At 42.1% G+C, this 26,524-nt stretch overlaps 1 protein-coding gene across 1 annotated transcript in view; it reads right to left on the bottom strand.

The window, feature by feature from the left end:
* Positions 1-362: 362 nt before the first annotated feature.
* LOC129813995 (cadherin-2-like) overlaps positions 363-26,524 on the bottom strand; it is a 115,022-nt gene continuing 88,860 nt past the window's right edge. Inside the window, exons 13-16 of the mRNA XM_055866694.1 lie at positions 26,187-26,420; positions 25,440-25,579; positions 9,546-9,710; positions 363-1,926 (exon numbers count right to left, since the gene is read on the bottom strand). Of these exons, the coding sequence (XP_055722669.1) occupies positions 1,720-1,926; positions 9,546-9,710; positions 25,440-25,579; positions 26,187-26,420 (746 nt within the window). The 3' untranslated portion in view covers positions 363-1,719. The remainder of the gene's footprint in view (positions 1,927-9,545; positions 9,711-25,439; positions 25,580-26,186; positions 26,421-26,524) is intronic.

Here is a 26,524-nt window from a genome sequence, read left to right as displayed (position 1 = left end):
TCCTCTCTGGAGTGTTGTACACTCCAGAACCAGGCAGATAACAGCTGGCTGTAGCTGATCGATATGTGCTTGATGACCTTTTGACCTTGGTGAGGAGGACATAAGAGATTCTGAATATCTGTTTTATGCCCTTTGAATATTGACCAGAAAACTAAAGTACACTCACGCATCTCTACTCGTATTTACTGTAAACAAACATTACAACAAACTGAAAAGAAATTAAGCGTGAAATACATATTCCTCCTCTTGGTAGAAAAAGGTACAATCAAATGTTGGTCAATAGCTACTTTTCTTGTAAAAGTGGTTGTTATTCATAAGAAACAATGCTGAGTTTGAGGATTCAAGAAATAAAGACACGATCGTTAGCTCCAAAATTAGCATTTTATTCGGATTGTTGGGGTCAGATGTATCATTTGTATTCCAGTACATACGATTATCCACAAAGCTTCAGACAAAAACCTTTCCCAGTCTTAAAGCTGATTCAGTAATTAGTGCCAACGGTGGGTACCACAACACCCCACCCACACCCTTTTTTTGGTACAAATTCAAACAGTTGTGCTGACAAGATAGCAATTTTTTCATTTTTTTTGTTCAGTTGTTTCTTCATTTTATACAAAATACTTTCTTAACTTATCTTCTACACATGTAATGTCACCTGGTTTTTATTTTTTTGCTTTGTAAATACATTTTGTAAATAACATTTTTTTTAATCATTTTTGTTATTGTGAAAAGATAAAAACATGCAAAACCTTTAATTTGTAGTCCAAATTATACATTTACAAGTTCAGAACTTTTTGCACTGCTTCATAGACTACATCAAAAGAAAAAAAGAAAAAAAATATTATGTACACATTTTCTTTACAGTGAAGAAAAAGTTGAAAGTACCAGATGATGACCAAGGCAAATGAAGTGTACATGGATTAGAAGAAGATAAACAGTTGCTGTTTTTGTAAAGTACTACACCACTTCAGAAAAAAGAAAAAAAATGTATTCCGCTACAAAAGTATCATTTATGACTCCCTTTATTTGCAACCAGCTGCATAAGTTATATGTTTTAGTGAAAAAAGTCAAAAATTCTAGCATACTGTACAGTGCTGTTCTTAGTTGTTTCTCCCCATCCAAGTTAACAAAGGATCCTTCATCATCTCTTCCTCTTGGTAATTCAATTAAATAATCATTGTTCAACAAACAGCAGTATTGTGTAACCAAAAAAAGCATGTAGAAGCATACCATAGTTTAACATACTTTATGTTTTGAAATCACTCCAAAAGTCAGTACCATTAAAGCCTTGAACATAAAACTAATCATTCAGATCCCCAAAAAATGTACAAAAAGGCACATTATATCCCAGTGCTTCTGTACTGTGAAATTCAAGTGTAACTGAGCGCTCTCAATATCAACGATCCAAACAGTGACAGTTCACCAATGTTCCCTCCCCTTCTCCAAAACTGGACCACATTTCAGCGTATGCCTAAGCCTTCAACAAGCATATGTATGCGTAGACTACAACAATAAGCCTAGGTTGGTTGTTTTTTGAAAATATTTTGAAATTATGCTGTAATTTTTTGTACTTTTCTGTCATTGTTCCTGTCACCACTCGGTCAGGGGAATATCGGTAATCAGAACCTGTCCACGTCCATCGAGAGGAAAACAAAATATATTTTCTACTTTCCTGGGTTCACCATTCTTTGTCATCTTGTTTTTTGTAGGTCTTGTCTCCTAGTCGTCACTCCCTCCGTACATGTCTGCCAGTTTTCTGAAGCGAGGGCCCCAGTCGTTGAGGTAATCGTAGTCCTGGTCCCCTCCGCTGCTGGAGGAGTTGAGGGAGCTTAGGGAGCCGGCTGTGGAACCACTGCCCTCGTAGTCGAACACCAGCAGGGAGTCGTAGGGCGGGGCTGTGGGGTCGTTGTCTGCTGCCTTAAGTCCCTGGATGGACAGGAGGAAATAAAAAAACACGGTTAGATGAGTGAGGAGATTAAGGCCAGCCAGTCCACCATGACAGACCCAGTCCCTGTCTGACTACCACTACAAGATGCCATTCACATTCACAGACATGTTCTTATCCCCCACTTCCACCTACACAGGCTAATATTAGACACATTTCCTTTGTTTTCCTCCCTTCTACATGATCAGAAATCAGGTCCGGTTCTAACTGTCCGTCTGCAGCACAGCATTTTGGCTGTGATTCTCCCTGATGTTTCTGGCATTCAGGATTATCTAGAACTTGATCAAATGCTAAGATTGAGCATGACCAAATGCCTCAGCTCACTGGAAGGCTGCCACTGATGAGCTGGCCCTCCATCCTCAACCCTCTTCACTCCCCTCTCCACAGGCGCTGCCTGAGGGGCTTGGAGCGCTGAGAGGAGGAGATCACTGTAGTGGCACTGACAATATGGCAGCTTTCGCCACCACATTCTGGACCATGATGTAGTACTACATACCCCCTCCATTTCATGTGTTTAAGTTTTGCCCTAAAACTATGAATGAGGACTGGGGAACGGTGAAGAAGTGCAGAGCAGTGTGTGTGTGTGTGTGTGTGTGTGCGTGTGCACAGTATATGTATCTGTTCCAGTGCGTGTGTTCCAGAAGGTAGGGTGGGATTGGAGGGGGTACTTAACATTCCCAGAAACTCTCATTGCCGCGTGAGATGTCCTTATGGGTTGCTATTGTTTCATAGCCCATTCCTGGTTGGATTGCTTATCTATGATTGGTGATGTGCTCTGGCCATGAACTGCATTGGGCTCAGGCCTGAATCCAATCTCGTATCACTGCCACTGAAATCTAACAATTAATAACCGAATTAAGAGAAACCGAGCACCACACAGAATCACGACCGAGCCACTAGACTCATTAGAAACATGTCAGATATGTATTGGAGCTATTCCATTTTGTTGTTACAACACCACTACCACTTTCTCTCGGGCTCTCTGTCTCTAGCGCTCTCTCTCAAATAAAGGATAGATTGAAACAAAGTGCCTCGACGCTTAGTGATTATTTTCCACTTGTTAGCCTTCGCTAAATGTTTGCTCAGGGCTGTGGCGCTGATCATTTGGTGGGAAATATGACAGAGGGATCGTTCATTACAATTACTGCCATCACTGGTCCGGTGGATAGAGCCCCATTCGGCATAACCACCACCCCACTGGCAGTGTGACAAAGTAAGCCAATCACAAAGCTTCATCCTCCTAATTCCACTAAGATTGAATCATCCACTGTGTGAGAGAGACAATAGTCAATTTTAAGAAAACATTGTGCTGTCCTGTCTTTCCTTGTCTGCCCTGACTTTCTCTTCTGTTCCACTGCTCACAATACAGGTCTCTCATTGAATTGAATAACATCCTATTCAGAGATTTCAGAGAATGACTGCCTCACCTGGTTCACCAACTACTTCTCAGACAGAGTTCAGTGTGTCGAATCGGAGGGCCTGTTGTCCGGACCTCTGGCAGTCTCGGCCGACTCTTTTCTCTGTATACATCAATGATGTCGCTCGTGCTGCTGGTGATTCTCTGATCTACCACTATGCAGACGACACCATTCTGTATACTTCTGGCCCTTCTTTGGACATTGTGTTAACTTCACTAGGGTAGGGGGCAGCATTTGGAATTTTGGATGAAAAGCGTGCCCAAAGTAAACTGCCTGCTACCCAGGCCCAGAAGCTAGGATATGCATATCATTTGTTTTGGATAGAAAACACTCTAAAGTTTCCATAATTGTTAAAATAATGTCTGTGAGTATAACAGAAGTGATATGGCAGGCGAAAACCTGAGGAAAATCCATCCAGGAAGTGCTTTTTTTTTTAAATGCCTGTTTTTCCATTGAAAGCCTATCCACCAAACAAAGACTTAGGACCCAGTTCATAATCTCTATGACTTCCTCTACATGTGGCCAGTCTTTAGGCATTGTTTCAGGCTTTTACTCAGAAAAATGAGGGAGATACAGAACTTTCAATGAGAGGACAGTGGAAATTTCCAGACATGAGTCCAGCGCGTGATCGGGAGCGCGCCTTTCTTGTTTCTCCTTTTCTATTGACGAAGCTTTTGTCCGGTTGAAATATTATTGATTATTTATGACAAAAACAACCTGAGGATTGATTTTAAACATCGTTTGACATGTTTCTACAAACTTTTATGGTACTTTTAAGATTTTTCGTCTGTCTGTTCTGACCACTCTTTGTTCCAATGGAGTGCTGAACAAAACGCACCAACAAAATTGAGGTTTTTGGACATAAAGAGGGATATTATCGAACATAACAAACATTTATTGTGTAACATGGAGTCTTCGGAGTGCAACCATATGAAGATGATCAAAGGTAAGTGATACATTTTATCGCTATTTCTGCCTTTTGTTACTCCTCTTCTTGGCTGCTAACTGTTTGTAATGATTTGTCTGCTGGGCGCTGTTCTCAGATAATCGCATGATTTGCTTTCGCCGTAAAGCCTTTTTGAAATCTGACACAGTGGTTGGATTAACTTCTTTGGTATAGGGGGCAGCATTTTCACTTTGGATGAATTTCGTGCCCATAGTGAACTGCCTCCTACTCTTTCCCACATGCTAATATATGCATATTATTATTGCTATTGGATTGAAACACTCTGAAGTTTCTAAAACTGTTTGAATGATGTATGTGAGTATAACATAACTCATATGGCAGGCAAAAACCTGAGAAGAAATCCAAACAGGAAGTGAAAATTCTGAGAGTGGTCGTTGTTAAAGTCATCGCCTATTCAATTCCCTGTAATATATGAATCTGTTTGCACGTCATACGCCTTCCACTAGATGTCAACAGTCAGTAGAACGTGGAATGAAGCTTATGCTGTGTTGTGGGACCGGATGGCAGTGGTCTGGCAGATTGCCAGTTCTTGGTCATGCGCTTTCCTCATTATATCGTCTTGCGTTCCATTACTTATAGAGACTGAAAAGAATTCTCCGGTTGGAACCTTATTGGATATAAATGATAACAACATCCTGAAGATTGATTCTCTACTAAGTTTGACCAGTTTATTCGACCTGGAATATAACTTTTTTAAGTTTTCGTCCGACGTTTGCCTGCAGCTGCGCGAGCGTTTGGACACGTGTACTACACATGCTAGCAAAATTAGCTAATTGGACATAAATAATGGACATTATCGAACAAAACCACGATTTATTGTGGAAGTAGGGTTCCTGGCACTGCATTCTGATGAAGATAATCAAAGGTAAGGGAATATTTATGATGTCATTTCGTATTTCTGTTGACTCCAACATGGCGGAGAAATGTTGTTATATCTGAGCGCCGTCTCAGATTATTGCATAGTGTGCTTTTTACGTAAAGTTTTTTTTAAATCTGACACAGCGGTTGCATTAGGAACAAGTGTATCTTTCATCAAAGTTTATGATGAGTATTTCTGTTATTTGACGTGGCTCTCTGAAATTACTCCCGATATTTTTTACTCCCGCTACATTTTTTCTGGATTTTGGCCAAGTGGGACGCTATCGTCCCACCTATCCTAGAGAAGTTAACAAGACGTTTATCTTTAAGATGGTGTATAACATTTGTATCTTTTATGTATGTTTATTATGAGAATTTCTGTTTTGTTGAGTTTCACTCTCTGCAATTTCACCGGATGTTGTTTGAGACAGTGGATTACAGAACAAAAAGCGCTAACAAAACTGAAGTTTTTGGATATAAACATGGACTTTATCGAACAAAACAAACATTTACTGACTAAATGGGAGTCTTGTGAGTGCAAACATATGAAGGTCATCAAAGGCAAGAGATTAATTTTATCATTATTTCTTACTTCTTACTTATTTCTTACTTGTGTAACTCCTCTACTTGGCTTGTTACTGTTTGTAATGATTTGTCTGCTGGGCGCTGTTCTCAGATAATCGCATGGTATGCTTTTGCCGTAAAGCCTTTTTTAAATCTGACACCGTGGTTGGATAAACAAGAAGTTTATCTTTAAACCCATGTATAACACTTGTATGTTTCATGAATTTTTATTATGAGTATTTCTGGTTTTGAATTTGGCGCTCTGCAATTTCACTTGATGTTGGCCAGGTGGGATGCTAGCGTCCCACACCCCCTAGTGAGGTTAACTAACCTCCAGACAAGCTTCAATGCCATACAACTCTCCTTCCATGGCCTCCAACTGCTCTTAAATGCAAGTAAAACTAAATGCATGCTCGTCAACCGATCGCTGCCCACACCTGCCCGCCCGTCCAGCATCACTACTCTGGACGGTTCTGACTTAGAATATGTGGACAACTACAAATACCTAGGTGCCTGGTTAGACTGTAAATTCTCATTCCAGACGCACATTAAGCATCTCCAATCCAAAATTAAATCTAGAATTGTCTTCCTATTTCGCAAACAAAGCATCCTTCACTCATGCTGCCAAACATACCCTCGTAAAACTGACTATCCTACCGATCCTTGACTTCGGCGATGACATTTACAAAATATCCTCCAACACTCTACTCAGCAATTTGGATGCAATCTATCACAGTGTCATCCGTTGTGTCACCAAAGCCCCATATACTACCCACCACTGCGACCTGTATGCTCTCATTGGCTGGCCCTCGCTTCATATTCGTCGCCAAACCCACTGGCTCCAGGTCATCTATAAGTCTTTGCTAGGTAAAGCCCCACCTTATCTCAGCTCACTGGTCACCATAGCAGCAGCCACCCATAGCACGCGCTCCAGCAGGTATATTTCACTGGTCATCCCCAAAGCCAATTCCTCCTTCGGCCACCTTTCCTTCCAGTTCTCTGCTGCCAATGACTGGAACGAACTGCAAAAATCACTGAAGCTGGAGACTCATACCTCCCTCACTACCTTTAAGCACCAGTTGTCAGAGCAGCTCACAGATCACTGCACCTGTACATAGCCCATCTGTAAATAGCCCATCCAACTACCTCATCCCCATACTGTTATTTATTTATACATTTTGCTCCTTTGCACCCCAGTATCTCTATTTGCACACTCATCTTCTGCACATATGTCACTCCAGTGTTTAATTGCTATATTGTAATTATTTCACCACTATGGCCTATTTATTGCCTTACCTCCCTTATCCTACCTCATTTGCACACACTGTAAATATACTTTTTCTATTGTTTTATTGACTTTATGTTTGTTTATTCCATGTGTAACTCTGTGTGGTTGTTTGTGTTGCACTGCTTTGCTTTATCTTGTCCAGGTCGCAGTTGTAAATGAGAACTTGTTCTCAACTAGCCTACCTGGTTAAATAAAGGTGTGAAAAAAATTTGCAATAGCAAATTTCCCTGTTAATTTCACCAGTTGAAATGTTGAATGGAGAAACTTTCCTCTCCGATAACATCTAAATCTTAAATCTAAAACTGTGTGAACTTTTCATCCAGCACCTGTTGCCAACAAAAGGTTATGTGTATGGTGAGGCTGATTTCCCAGACATTACCTCCCTGAGCGGGAACAGACTAAAAGCTACATAATAGACTATTGTTGGCCACTCCGAGAGGCTAAATTCTTCGGAGGATTTGAGACCTACCTCACTTTCAACTCCCCCTTTTTGAATTAACTGCCAAAGGCTCTGTAGGCATGGGGTTATGTGCACACTCCAGAGTTTGAGCCCAGACCCGTAACTCCACCCTTACCCCCCTCGAACCCCTCTCCCTTGGCAGCCAGGTCAGATTCCAACCCCAATGACAACAAGGCATAAACTAGCTGCCAGCAGGGTGTAGTGGATAGAATCTACCATGACCGCCTGTGTGTGTGTGTTATGGGAAACAGGCTGACATGTACTGCCTGTAATGTGGATGTCTGGGTCAGGATGCTCCGGCCCACAACATCTTCCTGTCCTTGTATAGAAAGAATACATTAAACAGCAGACTTTTCTCTGCTCCAACAAGTTGCTCAGTTTTGCAACTTTTTTTTGCTCACTGGGCAAAACACTGAAACTCACTCTATATAAATTGAGCTGACAGGAGCATTAAGTGTATTCAGGACTTTTCTGAGAGAGCGAGAGAGCGAAGGAGGGGGAATGGGAGAGATATAGCGTGAGTAGGGGACGCTGAGCTGAAAGGGCAAGTTCTAATCTAAAAACATGGGAATAGGCCAAAAACTGGGAGAAGGAGAGAACTCACTTTGTAATACTGTGAAAGTATTGTCTGTTGGAGCTGGGGAAGAATACATGACTGTCTTTTCATTATAAATTCCCCCGCTGGACTCAATGGTGGCCTGAGGCAAGCGAGGCCATGTTGAACAGAACAGGGTGCCTCTATGGAAAGCCAATGTGCTTCTCTTTCTCATCACACTAGATATATACAGAGCGATGTCTAAAGCTAACTCCATCCCATGCTACACGGCTAAGAGAAAAATAAAATGATCTACAAGTGAACTCTTTGAATACTCATAATAACATGTGTGGATTTAGCTCATTTAAATTGGACACATAAATAGTGAAGTTTTATCAATGAAAAAAAAAAGTGAGGTTTCCATCAACCTTTTTATGCAAGTAAAGAACATGATGGATAAAAAATGTAATGACAGGCCTTTCCAAATGTCCACAAAACAATGCTAGACAAGGTGGGATCATTTTGTGTAGGTAAAATTAATTCATGCGAGAAATGTCGGTGGAAACTTTTTTATGCGCAAATATTGGTCATGTTATGTGGTCCTCCCACTACGACTTGTTGGAAAACCAACAAGTCAGGCTACAGATTAAATAAGTTATGAGGAACTTCACAGGGTGGTGAAAGTGCAACGTGATGAGCTTGATGCTCCTTTCCAATTTTTTTTTAAGGTGACATGATAATCGATGCTTGGCTGAAGTTTGACAAATACAAATATCTCATAATGTAGGCTATACATGGACTCTATCTGCACTCTATCTGCGCTGTTGGCTATAGCGCACGTGCCAATACCAGAGTGGGCACACTATATAATGCAACATTTTTTGTGAGAAAACCATCAGCAGAGTTAAAGTGCAATGGCAACCCATTTCACTTGTATTTTTTATTCGGTACATGGGAATTTGACCAGAAAATGTATTTTTATGTGCACTACGTCATCACGGACAGCCATTTATCTGCAACAAGTCAATTTGATGGAAACACATCTCTGATGAGAGAATGCAAGTTGTTTTTATACGAATTTTAGAATATTTACATGAAAATCTATTGCCAATTAGATCGTAACCTAGCTATATTTATGTAATTTTAAATTCAAAAGGGAAAGTTTATTCATGAAATTCATTAACCTTTCATGTTTGTATTTGTATTTATTATGGATCCCCATTAGCTGCTGGTCCAGCAAAATTAAGGCATGTGTCTGCTTTTGTTTCAATCAATACTTCCATGAGTACAGGGAAAGAGCTTGCTAATTTAACCTCAACGAAATTCAAAAGTGAAGCCTGCACCATCTACCTCTGTTTTCCTTTATTTCGAAGCATTCGCTTCATTTCACTATAGTGACAATTGAATGAAATCATTCTTTAAATCCTCCTGATCTTGCCATTGACAATGGACTTTGAGAGGGAGGCAATTTCCTCTCTCTGTTGCATTACTCTAGATGTTGTTTTTTTACCTCATTGATGAAGTCTCCGATGTCCCCTGGGTGTGGGGCTGCTGACCTTATAGGGTACTGGGGCTCAGGGTGCAGCGGCCTCTCGTCCATACGCCGTATCCCCACGGGTTTGATGGCATCAGGCTCTATCGTGTCGGGCTGCTGGAGCTGGCTCAAGTCGTAATCCTGGAGGGGAGGGGAGAGGCAGATGGGAGTCAGCAAGGAGCCAGAGATAAGTGTATATCCTCACAGAGCTGGGGAGAGGAGCTTGGCATGGGCAGAACCCCCCAACCGGACCCAGACTTGGATCCATACACACCACAAGAGGTTGGTGGCACCTTAATTGGGGAGGACAGGCTCATGGTAATGGCTGGAGTGGAATCAGCGGAATGGTATCAAATACATCAAACATATGGTTTATATGTGTTTTATGCCATTCCATTTACTCCATTCCAGCCATAATCATGAGTGACCTTGTAACATTAGAGCAAAAGAAACCTATCAATGTGTGGACTTTAGACTGTTTGTAAACATCACTTAGACAGTTAGCTGCTTTTAACCATATCCAGCGTCAGGGTCAAGGCTAAGAAACAGAGCATCAGTCAACAAGCCAGTTGCAATAGAGAGGTGTTCTTCTGGAAGGGTGCACAGGAAACTGTTCTGCTGTAATCAAGCCCTAGGCACGGAATAGCGGATATGCATAAGCCATTAATTATCCTATTAACATAGCCACGGCAACCTGACTGGCTTGTTTGGTTTGTGCAGTGTCGAGAGAGAGCGAGAGAGAGAGAGTTGTGATGTGGATGAGAAGACAGCAGTGAGGAGCTGGACTGATATGCTATCAGAGAAGATATGATGGAGAGAATGCCATGGGAAAATAGCTGTGTGTTTAATAAGCGTGTATGATGGATTGTCCCTCAGCAGATTTTCGGTAATCCATCCATCTCTAATATCCCCCTTCAAAATTGTCCCTGCTTACTTGCACATATAACTATGCACATTTACACGCTCGCACGCACACATACACACACACGCAAACAAACACACACACATGCGAACATTTGCATGATTAAAGATGGTCCATATAAACACATATAGTGTCTTCAGAAAGTATTCACGCCCCTTGACTTTTTCAGCATTTTGTTGTGTTACAGCCTGGATTTAAAATGGATTAAATAGAGATTTTTTTTACTGGCCTACACACAATACCCCATAACGTCAAATGACAAATTAATAAAAAATGAAAAGCTGAAATGTCTTGAGTTAATAAGTTTTCAATCCCTTTGTTATGGCAAACCTAAATAAGTTCTAGAGTAAATATTTGCTTAACAAGTATGGTAGAAAATTACAAGATTATGTTATAATACTGTTATTGCATCGAATACGGTTTCTCATTACTCTCATCTGTGTCTGTGTAGACTGAGATGGGGTAGCAAGGGATTTATGATAGCTTGGTAATAAAACCTACAGCCTGCATTCCATAGAATGAGTTGGTGTTTGTGTACTATGAGGTAGCAGGGAAGAGATGGCTCTGGTATGGATAGCTGATGAGAAGAACCTCGTCTTGGAATGCCAAACCCTGGTTTCTATACAATGGGAACAGTCTTCACAGCAGATACTATCTGATGTGAATTATTCATTTATTTTATACAAATCCTAACCTTTTCACCCATTCCAGATATCTGTTGTTTGTCACGTATTCAGGAGGATGTGTCTTAACTATAAAATGCAGTGGCACAGTTCTGCTCACTGGGCTCTCAACGGTCAACTACGGGTGGTCATTGACCAGCTCCATTACTGCAATAATTAATCAATATTAAAGTATGATTGTTTGAAGAAATCACAACGTCTCTCTCACTTGGTTAGAATTTCCACCACACAAGTCACTTAATAAGTTGCATGGACTCACTCTGTGTGAAATAATAGTGTTTAACTTAATTTTTGAATGACTACTGTATCTCTGTACTCCACATATACAATTATCTGTAAGGTCCCTCAGTCCAGCAGTGAATTTCAAACACAGATTCAACCACAAAGACCAGGAAGATTTTCCAATGTTTTGCAAAGAAGAGAACCTATTGGTAGATGGGTCAAAAATAAAAGTTATTACACTTTGGATGGTGTATCAATACACCCAGTCACTACAAAGATACAGGTGTCCTTCCTAACTCAGTTGCCGGAGAGAAAGGAATCCGCTCTGGGATTTCACCATGAGGCCAATGGTGACTAAAACAGTTTCATGACTAACCACGAGAATCCAAATAGGTCAGATCAGGTTTGCAATGACTAACTTCAATCAGACCCCCTTTCACCCATAGAGGGGGTAGGATAGAACTAGTCGGGACACTCACGCCCTGTTGTAAATCAAGGGAGAAGATCCAGGCCTGTGCTCTCAAAATTCACCAAAGCAATGTGCTTAGTCTCAACAGACCTTTTCCCGGTGAAACTCTTAACACGATCAAAAGCGAATACTGGAACAATATTTTGAACGTAGAATGTGGGGAAAAGTCAGAAGCGATCTATATAACACTAATGTCATGTTTGTTATTTTGTGATGTCATTAAAAATGTTACAAAGGAAATATTGTAACTCCGAAAGTATACACACCACATACAGTTGAAGTTGGAAGTTTACATACACCTTAATGCAATCGCTGTGTTAGATTTTTTAAATTAACGTTACTACGACATACAGCGTGCGTTAAAGCGAGACCGCACCGAAATTAATGGCGGAATATGAGTTTAACATTTTTCAACAGAACAACGAATTAACATCATAAATAGTTCTTACTTTTTGATGAGCTCCCATCAGAATCTTGGGCAAGTTGTCCTTTTTCCAAAAGAATCGTTGCTCGGTTGTAGATTGTCGCCTTCAACTTTGGAATTAGCAGTAAACATTAGCCATGTGGGCCAGACGTGCCCAACTCACTAGAACGCAGCACAAATAAATACCCGAAAATCGCTATATACTGATATAAACTGATATAACTCGGTTTAAAATAACAACATTATGATGTCTTTAACACATATATCGAGTAAATCAGAGCCGGATATATCTAAGGGCTATAACGGGAGCTTTCTAGAACGCCATCCTGAGGTCTGTCTTGCATCATGGCGAATGAAGGAAAGAGAGGACCCCACGTTGCCAGCCCATTTATAAGGCCTCAGATCTGCCTAGCAACTCCATTCCAATTCTCACTATTTGCTGACATCCAGGGGAAGGCGTATGCAGTGCATCTCAACCAATAGAAGACATGCAAATTAATAAACCGACCTCAGAACAGTCTGCAGATTTCAGATTTCTCCCTTCCTCATAGGAAAATTGCTCCAACTCGAGTTCTGTTTTACTCACAGATATAATTCAAACGGTTTTAGAAACTAGAGAGTGTTTTCCATCCAATAGTAATAATAATATGCATATTGAACGAGCAAGAATTGAGTACGAGGCAGTTTAATTTGGGAACAAAATTATTACAAAGTGCAAACAGCACCCCCTATTGAGAAAAGGTTAACCTTTTGTAGAAGTTAACCAAAGACATTACATTTAACCTTTCTAGCGCAGGCGTTCCGCTAGCGGAACCCCTCCACAACATTCCGCCGAAAAGGCAGCGCGGGCAATTCAAAAATATATTTTTATAAATATGTCACTTTCACACATTAACTTCTTTATGATAGAGGGCAGCATTTTCACATTTTCAGTAATTGTTTCGAAACATCTCCTGCCATGTCACTGATGCGTCATGAAACAGTGTTGTTGGATGAAGGCACTGTCTGTATAGTTTTTTTGGCCTTTTCCCCAGCATTGTTCCAGCCATATCCGCGGAAGCAGGAATAATTAAGTTCTCCACAATAGTATGGGGCTTGCCTGTCCTAGCCACTCGGTAGCTCACCATATACGACGCCTCTAGCCCCTTCTTATTAATGGTATCACTGTCACGACTTCCACCGAAGGTGGCTCCTCTCCCTGTTCGGGCGACGCTCGGTGGTCGTCGTCACCAGTCTACTAGCTGCAACCGATTCCTTTTCCCTTTTCTGTTGGTTTTGTCTTGATTGTTTTCACCTGTTTCTTGTCTGTCGTTAATTCAGGGCTATTTAAGCCTTCAGGGCCCGTCTGCTTTTGTGCGGGCTTGTTTATTTTTCTGTCAGTGGATGTTCCTGTTTTATTCCTATACGGTTTGTTTTCATTCCTGTCTTTGTGGTCATTTGTGCCTGTGGTTTTTGGCTTGACCCATATTTGGAATATACATTCTCATTTGGAACGTTGCTCTCTGCGCTTGACTCCACACCCACCACTCCTAGCTAACGTGCCTAGTTAACGTGACAGAAGCCCGCACCATTATATGGAGTCAGCAGGAGCAGCTGCGCACCCCCTCCCATCCATGGAAGAGCGTGTCCTCCATCACACGGCCATTCTACACCGCATAAGGACGACGATGGACCAGATGATGGAGAGAATGGACAGATGGGAGAGGAGTGGTCTCCCTACCTCGTCCCCAGCTCCTCCTCCGCCTGTTCAACCTACTTCTCCGGTGACATCCGGACCCAGCGCTCTTCGGCTCGCGCCCCCCCAGGGAGTACGACGGAACGGCTGCCTAGTGTAAGGGATTCTTGCTCGTTAGAACTGTACCTGGCTACCGTTCGCCCGACTCCCTCTGGAGAGGAGAGTGTGAGTGTCTTCGTCTCCTGTCTGACGGGTAGAGCCCTGGAGTGGGCCAACGCAGTGTGGAATAGTCCAGACTCCGCAAGGGAACACTACCCTGAGTTCACCCGCCAGTTCCGGACCGTGTTCGATCACCCACCGGAGGGCCGAGCGGCGGGTGAACGGCTGTTCCAACTTAGGCAGGAGACGAGGAGGCGCGCAGGACTTTGCACTGGAGTTTCGGACCCTGGCCGCTGGAGCGGGGTGGAACGACAGGGCCCAAGTACTTTTGCACATATAACACACAGTGGCTGAGGAAAGGCATTACTCCCAATATAAGTCAACCCCAAATCAATGTAGTTCTCATCATATTTGCGCCTCTTCGATGGTCCAACGTCCCTGTCTGTTGTTCGTTGCTTTCCCGGGTAAGTGGGCTGTAGCTCTTCAGCTGCATCAGATTCACAACTGTCAGTGTCAATGCTAGCTGGGCTAACAACAAATGTAGAATTACTGTTGCTAGCATTGGATGTGCTTGTGGAAGCAGAACAACTTGTGTCGTCAACTAGTGCAGGTGTAGTACTGCTGGTAGTAGCAGTACTACCAGTAGAGTTGGTATGTGTCTCTATGGACGCGGGCCTGACTTTTTTATACCATTTATCCATTTTTGAGCAAACGGAATGAGCAGCAGCTACTTTTGGCTACATACGGACCGTTAGTAGAATTCCCACGAGAGAGTAACGGTTAATGAGATTGGATGTGAAGTATTTGACTAGAATACCTGAATTTGACATTGTGTTGTTATTTCGCTGAACACTAGATGGTTGAATTTTTGGCAGTGAAACGAGGCTACTCAGGTGAGTTTTTAAAAATTATTTAAAAAAGTGAATCACATTATTATTTGGCGTACCCCCGACGGCATTGCTATTTATTAGCGACATGTGTGTTAACCATCAGATTAGTGTTTTGGAGATTCCCTTCCACATGTTGCAATCTGAGTGACTACTACCTACCTGTTATCAAGGGCAATTTGACTTGTTAGGTCTTTAACCTTCTTACTGACTGTGGCTGGATTGACTGTTGCTGGCATTGGTACCCCAGGAGACTAGCTGGGACGGTAGCGTCCCACCTGGCCAACATCCGGTGAAATTGCAGAGCGCGAAATTCAAATATACCAAATTCAAATATTTAACATTCTTGAAAATATATGTGTTATACATCAAAATAAAGCTTAACCTCTCTTGGGTACGTGAGACGTTAGCGTCCCACCTCTACAACAGCCAGTGAAACTGCTGGGCGCCAAATTCAAATACAGAAATACTCATTATAAAAATTCAGAACACAAAACATATTTTACATAGGTTTAAAGATTAACTTCTTGTGAATCAAACCACGCTGTCAGATTTAAAAAATGCTTTACGGCGAAAGCATACCTTACGATTATTTGAGAACATAGCCCACGAGACAAATCTTTACAAACAGTAGCCAGCCAGGTAGAACAGGTACACAATTTAGAAATAGATAAAATTCATCCCTTACCTTTGATGATCTTCATATGGTTGCACTCAGCAGACATTCATTTACTCAATAAATGTTCCTTTTGTTCGATAAAGTCTCTTTATACCCAAAAACCTCAGTTTTGTTCGCGCGTTTTCTTCAGTAATCCACAGGCTCAAACGCAGTCAAAACAGGAGGACAAAAAAATCCGAATTGTATCCGTAAAGTTCATAGAAACATGTCAAACGATGTTTACATTCAAACCTCAGGTTGTTTTTAGCCTAAATAATCGATAATATTTCAACCGGACAATAACGTCGTCAATTTAAAATGTAAACAAGAAAGGCACTCTCTCGGTTGTGCGCATGAAAAAGCTCCGTGACACTTTAGGCTCCAGTAATTCAGACTGCTCTTACTTCCTAATTTTTCAGAATACAAGACTGGAACAATTTCTACTGAATGTTGACATCTAGTGGAAGGCATAGAAACTGCAATTTGAGTCCAAATTCAATGGATACTGTAATGGCATTGAATAGAAAAATACAAAAACAAAACTACTTCCTGAATGGATTCTTCTCAGGTTTTCGCCTGTCAAATCAGTTCTGTTATACTCACAGACACTATTTTAACAGTTTTGGAAACTTTAGAGTGTTTTCTATCCAAAACCAGTTATATGCATGTCATATCTTCTGGGCCCGAGAAACAGGCAGTTTAATTTGGGCGTGCATTTCATCCAAAATTCCGAATGCTGCCCCCTACCCTAGAGAAGATAACTTCTTGTTAATCCAGCCGCTGTGTCAGATTTCAAAAAGGCTTTATGGCGAAAGCAAACCATGCAATAATCTGAGGACAGCGCCCCGCATACAAACACCCAGAGGACAAACCATTCCGATTTTTTTTTTTGAGGTCACTGTCTTTTCAATGAGTTTTCATTGGGACACCAGATTTCTAAGGGACTTGTTTGCAGTTCCTACCGCTTCCACTGGATGTCACCAGTCTTTGGAAATTGAGGTTATTCCTTTGTTTAATGAAGAAGTACGGCCATCGTAAAGGAGGATCACTTGAAGAAAATTGTTTGAGAGAGGCACATTACCAAAAAAGTTGCGTCAGTGTGTTTTCTTTTTGTATTGAACACAGATCATCCCGTCTTCAAATTGATCGATTATTAACGTTTAAAAATACCTACCGTTGTATTACAAAAGTAGTTTGAAATGTTTTGGTAAAGTTTACATGTAACTTTTGATATATTTTGTAGTGACGTTGCGCAAGTTGGAAGCTGTGTTTTTCTGGATGAAACGCGCCAAATAAATTGACATTTTGGATATATATCGATGGAATTAATCGAACAAAAGGACCATTTGTGATGTTTATGGGACATATTGGAGTGCCAACAAAAGAATTTCGTCAAAGGTAAGGCATGAATTATATTTTTATTTCTTCGTTTTGTGTCGTGCCTGCAGTGTTGAAATATGCTACTCTCTTTGTTTACTGTTGTGCTATCATCAGATAATAGCATCTTATGCTTTCGCCGAAAAGCCTTTTTGAAATCTGACATATTGGCTGGATTCACGACGAGTGTAGCTTTAATTTGGTATCTTACATGTGTGATTTAATGAAAGTAAGATTTTTACATCATTTTATTTGAATATGGCGCTCTGCATTTTCCCTGGCTATTGGCCAGGTGGGACGATTGTGTCCCACCTACCCCAGAGAGGTTAAGCAGTCCTCCAGGACGGTTTCCAGGTAGCGACTTTCAGAGTTGCGTTTTGTAGTTATATTCCCCACAAAGTGGAGTGATTGTTCGCAACGACGTGATGTGTCATTTGTGTTCATGGTGAAAACAGATCGACTAATCGGAGTTTGAGTGGAATTGGCTATTGCAAAGATGTTTACCTTGTGTGTTACAACATTTGTATCGAAGTCTATTGTCAAAGCCTGTGGTCTTGTTTCTGGATCAAGCGTGCACTGGATTGGGTTTTGAGTGAGATTGGGGGTTATTGGATTATTTACATCCTCGCTAATGGTGTTAATTCCGGCGGACCTGTTCTCCACAAATTCTACGCCTAGTCATGGCGACTTATCTTTTTCCTTCTTCTCAATTTTTTGGGCGCATCTGTACTTCTCTTAGCAGATCTTTTAGAGAGTATTGGTTTATGTTTTTAGCATCATTGAACGCTTTGGTACCCTTGTGCCCTGACACTTTGTATGGGTTGATTGTAGCAATAGTCGTTTCACTGGCGACGTTCTTTATAGTTATTTTGACCAGGGTGGTTATTAGTGTCGCGATTTCGTGGTAGATACCGTTTTTTTTGTGCATCATCTCTCACCGCTCCTGAGTCAGAATGGCTGCCGTTTTACGTGCTCCTAACCAACTGTGCTATTTTGTTAGTTTTTAAAAAACATAATTTGTACATAATGTTGCTGCTACCATCTCTTATGACTGAAAATAACTTCTGGACATCAGAACAGCGATTACTCACCTCGAACTGGAAGAAGATTTTTTTTTTTTATACTGCTTTCTCAGGAACGGGCCCAAATCCCCGTCATTTGCGTGAAGAAAAGATGGAGAAAAAGGGTAACGGAGGTCGGGCTGCCTTCTGAGAATTCGTAGGTGAGTGAGTAAACCCCCACTGCATCCATTCTTTTGGCCAACGTGCAATCATTGGAAAATAAAATGAATGATCTACGATCAATATTATCCTACCAACGGGACATTAAAAAGTGTAATATCTTATGTTTCATCTAGTCGTGGGTGAACAACGACACGGATAATATAGAGCTGGCGGGATTTTCCATAAAACGGCAGGACAGAGAAGCTATGTCTGGTAAGACGAAGGGTGGGGTTGTGTCTTTGTCAATAACAGTTGGTGCACGGTGTCTAATATTAAAGAAGCCTCGAGGTATTGCTCGCCTGAGGTAGAGTACCTTATGATAAGCTGTAGTCCACACTACCTACCAAGAGAGTTCTCATCTATGTTATTCATAGCTGTCTATTTACAGGCCATAAGGCCATAAGCAAACAAGAAAATGCTCATCCAGAAGCGGCGCTAGTGGCCGGGGACTTTAATGCAGGCAAACTTAAATCCGTTATTACCTCATTTCTACCAGCATATCACATGTGCAACCAGTGGAAAAAACACTCTAGACCACCTTTACTCCATACACAAAGATGCATACCAAGCTCTCCTCCCCCCTCCATTTTGCAAATCTGACCATAATTTTATCCTCCTGATTCCTGCTTACAAGCAAAAACTGAAGCAGGAAGTACCAGTGACTCGCTCAATACGGAAGTGGTAAGATGACATGGATGCTACTCTACAGAACTGTTTTGCTATTACAGACTGGAATATGTTCCGGGATTCATCCAATGGCATCGAGGAGTATCAGTCATCGGCTTCATCAATAAGTGCATTGACGACGTCCTCTCCATGGTGACCGTATGTACATATCCCATCCAGGAGCCATGAATTACAGGCTACATCCGCATCGAGCTAAAGGCTAGAGCTGCCGCTTTCAAGGAGCAGGACACTAATCCGTACGCTTATAAGAAATCCCGCTATGCCCTCCGACGAACCATCAAACAGGCAAAGCGTCAATACAGGAATAAGATTGAATCCTTAAACACCAGCTCTGACGCTCATCAGATGTGGCAGGGCTTGTAAACTATTATGGACTACAAAGGGAAACCCAGCCGCGAGCTGCCCATTGAAGCAAGCCTACCAGACGAGCTAAAAGCCTTTTATGCTCGCTTCGAGGCAAGCAACACTGAGGCATGTATGAGAGCACCAGCTGTTCCGGACGACTGCGTAATAATGCTCTCAGTAGCCGATGTGAGCAAGACCTTTAAACAGGCCGTAGGGCCAGACGGATTACCAGGACGTGTACTCAAAGCATGCGCGGACCAACTGGCAAGTGTCTTCACTGACATTTTCAACCTCTCCCTGACTGAGACTGTAATACCTACATGTTTCAAACAGACCACCATAGTCCCTGTGCCCAAGAAAGCGAAGGTAACCTGCCTAAATGATTACTGCCCCGTAGCACTCACATTGGTAGCCATGAAGTGCTTTGAAAGACTGGTCATGACTCACATCAATAGCATCATCCCGGATACCCTATACCAGGTATTCCCAAACTGGGACGGCCCGGTTCCATCGTGAGGTTAGCTCCTCTGTGGATAACATAGCTATGAAATAGACTCCTTCATACCTATCGTCACTACAATGGTATAAGAAACATTGACTTGTAGTAAAACCACTAAAGGTCCCCTTGGCATATGGTTTGAGGTCGGCATCGATTCTTACTGACACACGGTCAATGACATGGAAATTATCTGATGACGTCAGACTCACTCTGCCCAGGTTGCAGCCTACCAGGATACTTGGTTTTCTTGCCCTTGGCATGTTCACTTGTGCATGCATAATCGCACATGCACAACAGAACCGGGCCGCGGTTTGTGTGCAAAATATATATGGTTATTGTAGGTGAGAGTAGTTTCTGAATGTGGCAATGTTAAGTGTCTCTGTCCCTCTCTCCCTCTCCATCTCTTCTTTAACAGGTATCCATGTTGGTGATATGAATGGTGTCAGGATAATGAAAACCGAGGCAGGATCAACAACATTGTAGTTATTCCACAATACTAACCTAATTGACAGAGGTAAAATATGGAACCCTGTGCAGAATAAATATATTCCAAAGCATGCATCCTGTTTGCAACAAGGCACTAAAGTCAAACTCCCCAAAAATATGGCAAAGCCTCTAACCTTCTGTCCTAAACACGTGTTATATTTGGGGCAAATCAAATACAACACATTACTGAGTACCACTCTCCATATTTTCACGCATAGTGGTGGCTGCATCAGGTTATAGGTGTGCTTGTAATCGTTATGGACTGGGGAGTTTTTCAGGATGAAAAAAGAAGTGGAATGAAGCTAAGCACAGGCAAAATCCTAGAGGAAAACTTGGTTTAGTCTGCTTTCCACCAGACACTGTGAGATGAATTCAGCTTTCAGCAGGACAATAACCTAAAACACAAGCCCAAATCTACACTGGAGTTGCTTACCAAGAAACAGTGAATGTTCCTGAGTGGCCGAGTTACAGTTTTGGCTTAAATCTACTTGAAAATCTTTGGCAGGACCTGAAAATGGTTGTCTAGTAATGAAGAATTTTGAAAAGAATAATGGGCAAATCCCCCCCTTCCTTTCCTTTTTGGAAAGCTGTTAGAGACTTACCCAGAAAGACTCACAGCTGTAATCTCTGCCAAAGGTGCTTCTACAAAGTATTAACTCAGCAGTGTGAATACTTATGTAAATTAGATATTTCTGTATTTAATTTTCAATACATTTTCAATTATTTCTAAAGACATGTTTTTCACTTTGTCATCATGGGGTATTGTGTGTAAATTAATACATTTTGAATTCAGCCTCTAACACAACAAAAAGTGAAGGCACTGTACATGCCGGAAATATATATGAACAGACACAAACACAGACAAACCGCGCTTCTTATTAACACCTGCTCGCTTAACCCGGAAGCCAGCCGCACCAATGTGTCAGAGGAAACACAGTTCAACTGATGACTGAGGTCAGCCTGTAGGCGCCTGGCCCGCCACAAGGGGTCGCTAGAGCGCGATGAGCCAAGTAAAGCCCCCCGCAGGCCAAACCCTCCCCTAAACCGGACGACGCTGGGCCAATTGTGCACCGCCCTATGGGATTTCCGATCACGGCCGTTTGTGATACAGCCCGGGATTAAAACCAGGTCCATAAGTGACGCCTCTAGCACTGTGATGCAGTGCCTTAGACCGCTGCTCCACTCGGGAGATCTCGTATCATGTTTATTTTAATATAAACACATGGATCATGTTTATCTTAAAAAAACACATGTATCATGCTTCTTTTAATATAAACACATTGATCATGTTTCTCTTAATATAAACATCAAAACACACAGATTGACAGTCACATTGGCTGGAAGGGGACAATGGCCGTTACACATCCTAGAGCAGAATGCCATGTGTGCGTCCCCTCTAGCCTCCGTCCTCCTTCCAGCCCATCTCCCTGTGACCCTTCCATGTCCTTCTACTCGACAGGTTCATCCCAGAGGTCAGGGCTCTTAGTAACAGAGAACTACGCCATAAAATTACAGCCACAGAGCCACAACTGGATAATGATGACACACTACGCCCTCAAGGTAACCATTCTTCACACATCACACCACTTAGCACCAACCCGCAGACATATCATTTCCCCTGCCACGCCCGGACAACAAATTGAATCACCAACCCTGTGGCTGGACATTCCAATGTTGGACTTTAGCCTCCCCTTGATCTTAAAATGGGTGGAGCTGGGCAGTAAACAACCACAACAACATCGGATAAACAAACACTTCCCGTAAGGGGAGGAATTTGTTAGGGCATATTTTCACTTCAAAAATCTATTTAATATTCTGCTTAAAGCAAAGGTTTGGCTGACAATGGCCCTGAGCTGCACCTGTTGACTGACTGCGTCCTTCCTCTGAGTGAGAATTTAAGAGGTTACTGTTTTCCACCCTTTTTTTCTTTTGACAATTGAATGATAAATTAGGATACCTGCTGCGGCTGCATAAACAGGTTTGTTCTGTCAAGAAAAAATAGCCCGGTGGTAATTTAATAACAGGACTGTTTTTCCAGATCTTCAAGCTATTTTGTTTGTGTGGCCTCAAAATAACAATTTCCATATGTATTTATAACGACTATATCATATGCAGATTTCCACTGGGGTCTTTTGAAAAACTAGACAGCGATCAAGAGGTCACACTTTATTTGGATATTCCCATGTAGATGATCTACAGATTGTCATACTATCAACAAACAATATGTTGATAAGCAAATGCTTGCTAAGGTTAGGTTAAGAATAAGGGTTAGGGTAATGTTAGGGCTAGGGTAAGGGTTAAGTTTAGGGTTAGGATAAGGATTTGGGTTAGTGGAGAGTTAGTTTAAATGTGGTCAACATATACAAAATTACTAAGCATTTACACTGCCTTGCAAAATTATTCATCCCCCTTGGCATTTGTCCTATTTTGTTGCATTACAACCTGTAATTTAAATATAGTTTTGTTTGGATTTTATGTAATGGACATACACAAAATAGTCCAAATTGGTGAAGTGAAATGAAAAAAATAACTTGTTTAAAAAATAAATAAAATAAAAAAAACGGAAAAGTGGTGCGTGCATATGTATTCACCCCCTTTGCTATGAAGCCCCTAAATAAGATCTGGTGCAACCAATTACCTTCAGAAGTCACATAATTAGTTAAATAAAGTCCACCTGTGTGCAATCTAATTGTCACATCATCTGTCACATGATTAAATCCATTATAAAAAAATTGAAAGAATATGGCACCACAACAAACCTGCCAAGAGAGGGTCGCCCACCAAAACTCAGACCAGGCAAGGAGGGCATTAACCAGAGAGGCAACAAAGAGACCAAAGATAACCCTGAAGGAGCTGCAAAGCTCCACAGCGGAGATTGGAGCATCTGTCCATAGGACCACTTTAAGCCGTACACTCCACAGAGCTGGGCTTTACGGAAGAGTGGCCAGAAAAAAGCCATTGCTTAAAGAAACAAATAAGCAAACACGTTTGGTGTTCACCAACAGGCATATGGGAGACTCCCCAAACATATGGAAGAAGGTAGTCTGGTCAGATTAAACAAAAATTTATATTTTTGGCCATCAAGGAAAACGCTGTGTCTGGTGCAAACCCAATACCTCTCATCAACCCGGAACACCATCCCCACAGTGAAGCATGGTGGTGGCAGCATCATGCTGTGGGGATGTTTTTCACCGGCAGGGACTGGGAAACTGGTCAGAATTGAAGGAATGATGGATGGCGCTAAATACAGGGAAATTCTTGAGGGAAACCTGTTTCAGTCTTCCAGAGATTTGAGACTGGGACGGAGGTTCCTCTTCCAGCAGTACAATGACCCCAAGCATACTGCGGAAACAACACTTGAGTGGGAAACATTTAAATGTCTTGGAATGGCCTAGTCAAAGCCCAGACCTCAATCCAATTGAGAATCTGCGGTATTACTTAAAGATTGCTGTACACCAGCGGAACCCATCCAACTTGAAGGAGCTGGAGCAGTTTTGCCTTGAAGAATGGGCAAAAATCCCAGTGGCTAGATGTGCCAAGTTTATAGAGACATACCCCAGGAGACTTGCAGCTGTAATTGCTGCAAAAGGTGGCTCTATAAAGTATTGACTTTGGGGGGTGAATAGTTATGCACGCTCAAGTTCAGTTTTTTTGGTCTTATTTCTTGTTTGTTTCACAATTAAAAATATTTTGCATCTTCAAAGTGGTAGGTATGTTGAGTAAATCAAATGACACAAACCCCCCAAAAATCTATTTTAATTCCAGGTTGTAAGGCAACAAAATAGGAAAAATGCCAAGGGGGGTGAATACTTTCGCAAGCCACTGTACAAACCATCTACTTGGGACAATCCAAATAAAGTGTTACCCAAAGATGTACTTCAGTTTGAGACTGCATTTAAGTGCAGGCAGGGCTAAAAGAACACCCATCACGATTGAGTTTCTCTATCAACTTACAAAACTTCAACAGAAGTTTCTGGAATTTGATATTCTTTCTGGACCACATTATTCTCCACTACCCACATGGCCAGTGAGCAAGGGGCTGATCATCTGTCTCCTCCTGCTAGAATGAGTGCCACATGGACTAATAAAAACCCAGGTAATGGCAGTCAGCAACTAAAATAAAATACTTTGAGAGCGCAGAGCGGCCACTGCACTGACACTTCAATTTCCTCCCCAGCGGGAGAGATAGGGAGAACAGAGGTGAGGCATTATATAGTCCACATCACTGGGACAGTCTGGTTCATTTTTTACCCATAATACAACCCCGACGGACTGACTTCCAGATTCCATAGACAAGACCATTTACTTCTGACGTCCATCCCTCCTCCCCCCCCTAGCTCAGAATGGAAGCTTGTTTTCTTTCGATAAATATGAAATATGTTACCCTTCCTGCTTCTAAGGTCTTTGAGGAGGGTTATATCACAGTGTCTTCAGACATCACAGTTTGTGTATGTGTTTCTGGGTGTGTGTGTGCACATCCTTATGCGTGTTTGCCTGTGTGTATGTGTGTGTGTGCCGGTGTGTGTATGTGTGTCTGTTTGTGTGTGGGCCTGTGTGGGTCTGTGTGAGCCTGTGTGTGTGTGTTCGTGTTCGTGTGTGTGTGTGTGCCTGTGAATGTGCGCCTGTGTGCGTGCATGTTCCCTCTTGCCCAATCATTAGTAGATATGTAGATGGAGCTTCATTATAACACAGCAGCAGATGTCTGTCTCCCAATTACATTATCACTGCAATAACCAGCCCTGAACACTACCTGGCCCAGTGTGTGGAGTCCATCACAAAATGGGCCCATGGCAAGAACACACTCCACTTGTTAATGATATTACCAGACATTTACAAAATGATTCCCTTGTATTAACTGGAGTTTATTACAAAAAGTGTGGGTTAGTATTGTAAGTAATCTGATGTCTTGTGTGTGTGTGTGTATAAGTGTGTGTGTGTGTGTGTGTGTGTGTGTGTGTGTGTGTGTGTGTGTGTGTGTGTGTGTGTATAAGTGTGTTTGTGTGTGTGTGTGCGCCTGTGCGTGTGTGTATGTTTGTATATATGTGTGTGTGTGTGTGTGTGTGTGTGTGTGTGCACGACTGCATGCATGTGTGTGTGTGTGTGTGTGTGTATATAATTGTTAGTGTGTGGGACTGTGTGTGTGTGTTTCTCTACCTGGTCCTCTTCTCCTCCTCCCTCCTCGTCATACTTCAGGATGTTGTCTCTGACATCGTCCTCAGGGTCAATAAGCAGCTGCTTGGCCTGGCGCTCCTTATCACGACGCTTCATCCATACCACAAACAACAACACAAGAACTACAGAAGAGGAATGGAAAGGGAGGCAGGGAGGGATCGAGAGAGAGAAATATAAAGAAATAAATAGAGAGCAAAATATCCCATATTACAAAACATAAGATATTTTGCATACATATGTAAATCAATTCAGAATGTAAACCTTGCCACGAGATTGATCAGTGCTATCTATCTTTTGGGTAATCCATAAATAATCTACTGCTATCTCTATGTTTAGGGATGGTAAGGGATGGCATTTATCTTGTTTGGTACAGTGCCTTGCAAAAGTATTCATCCCCCTTGGCGCTTTTTCTTATTTTGTTGCATTACAACCTGTAATTTGAATAGATTTTTACTTGGATTTCATGCTTTGTTTCACAATAAAACAAGATTTTGCATCTTCAAAGTGGTAGGCATGTTGTGTAAATCAAATGATACTAACCCCCCCAAAATATATTTTAATTGCAGATTGTAAGGCAACAAAATAGGAAAAATGCCAAGGGGGTGAATACTTTCGCAGGCCACTGTATATGTGTGGTGGGCGGGGTGACGGCACTGGTGTCTGGTGTGTGTGTGTGTGTGTGTGTGTGTGCATGCGTGCACTGAGGCAAAGCGGCAGTGGGACACTCACTGAGCAGGATAATGATGCAGAGCAGGATGGCGATGATGGCGCCCGTGCCCAGCCCTGCAGCGACAATGTGCTGCTGGTCGGTGCAGTCCCCGTTGTGGTCACACTGACACACCTTGACCCGCAGGTAGGATGTGTTGGACATGGGCAGGTTGCCAGAGTCAGTGATGATGATGGGGATCTCGTAGATGCCGCTTTCCAGGAAATTGATCTTCAGGCTCAACTGGGCAAAGTCACCTGGGGGTGGGAGGGAGTGGGGGAGGATGAGAGCAGGAGGGAGACGTAAAGGAAGAGAAAGAGAGAGAAATAGAAAAATGTTACTTAACAACGAAAAACTAAAT

This window comes from Salvelinus fontinalis, chromosome 17 (genome assembly GCF_029448725.1).
Source record: "Salvelinus fontinalis isolate EN_2023a chromosome 17, ASM2944872v1, whole genome shotgun sequence".
Lineage (NCBI taxonomy): Eukaryota > Metazoa > Chordata > Actinopteri > Salmoniformes > Salmonidae > Salvelinus > Salvelinus fontinalis.
The sequence above is the reverse complement of the archived record's forward strand: the minus strand, read 5'-3'. Positions and strand labels throughout refer to the sequence as shown.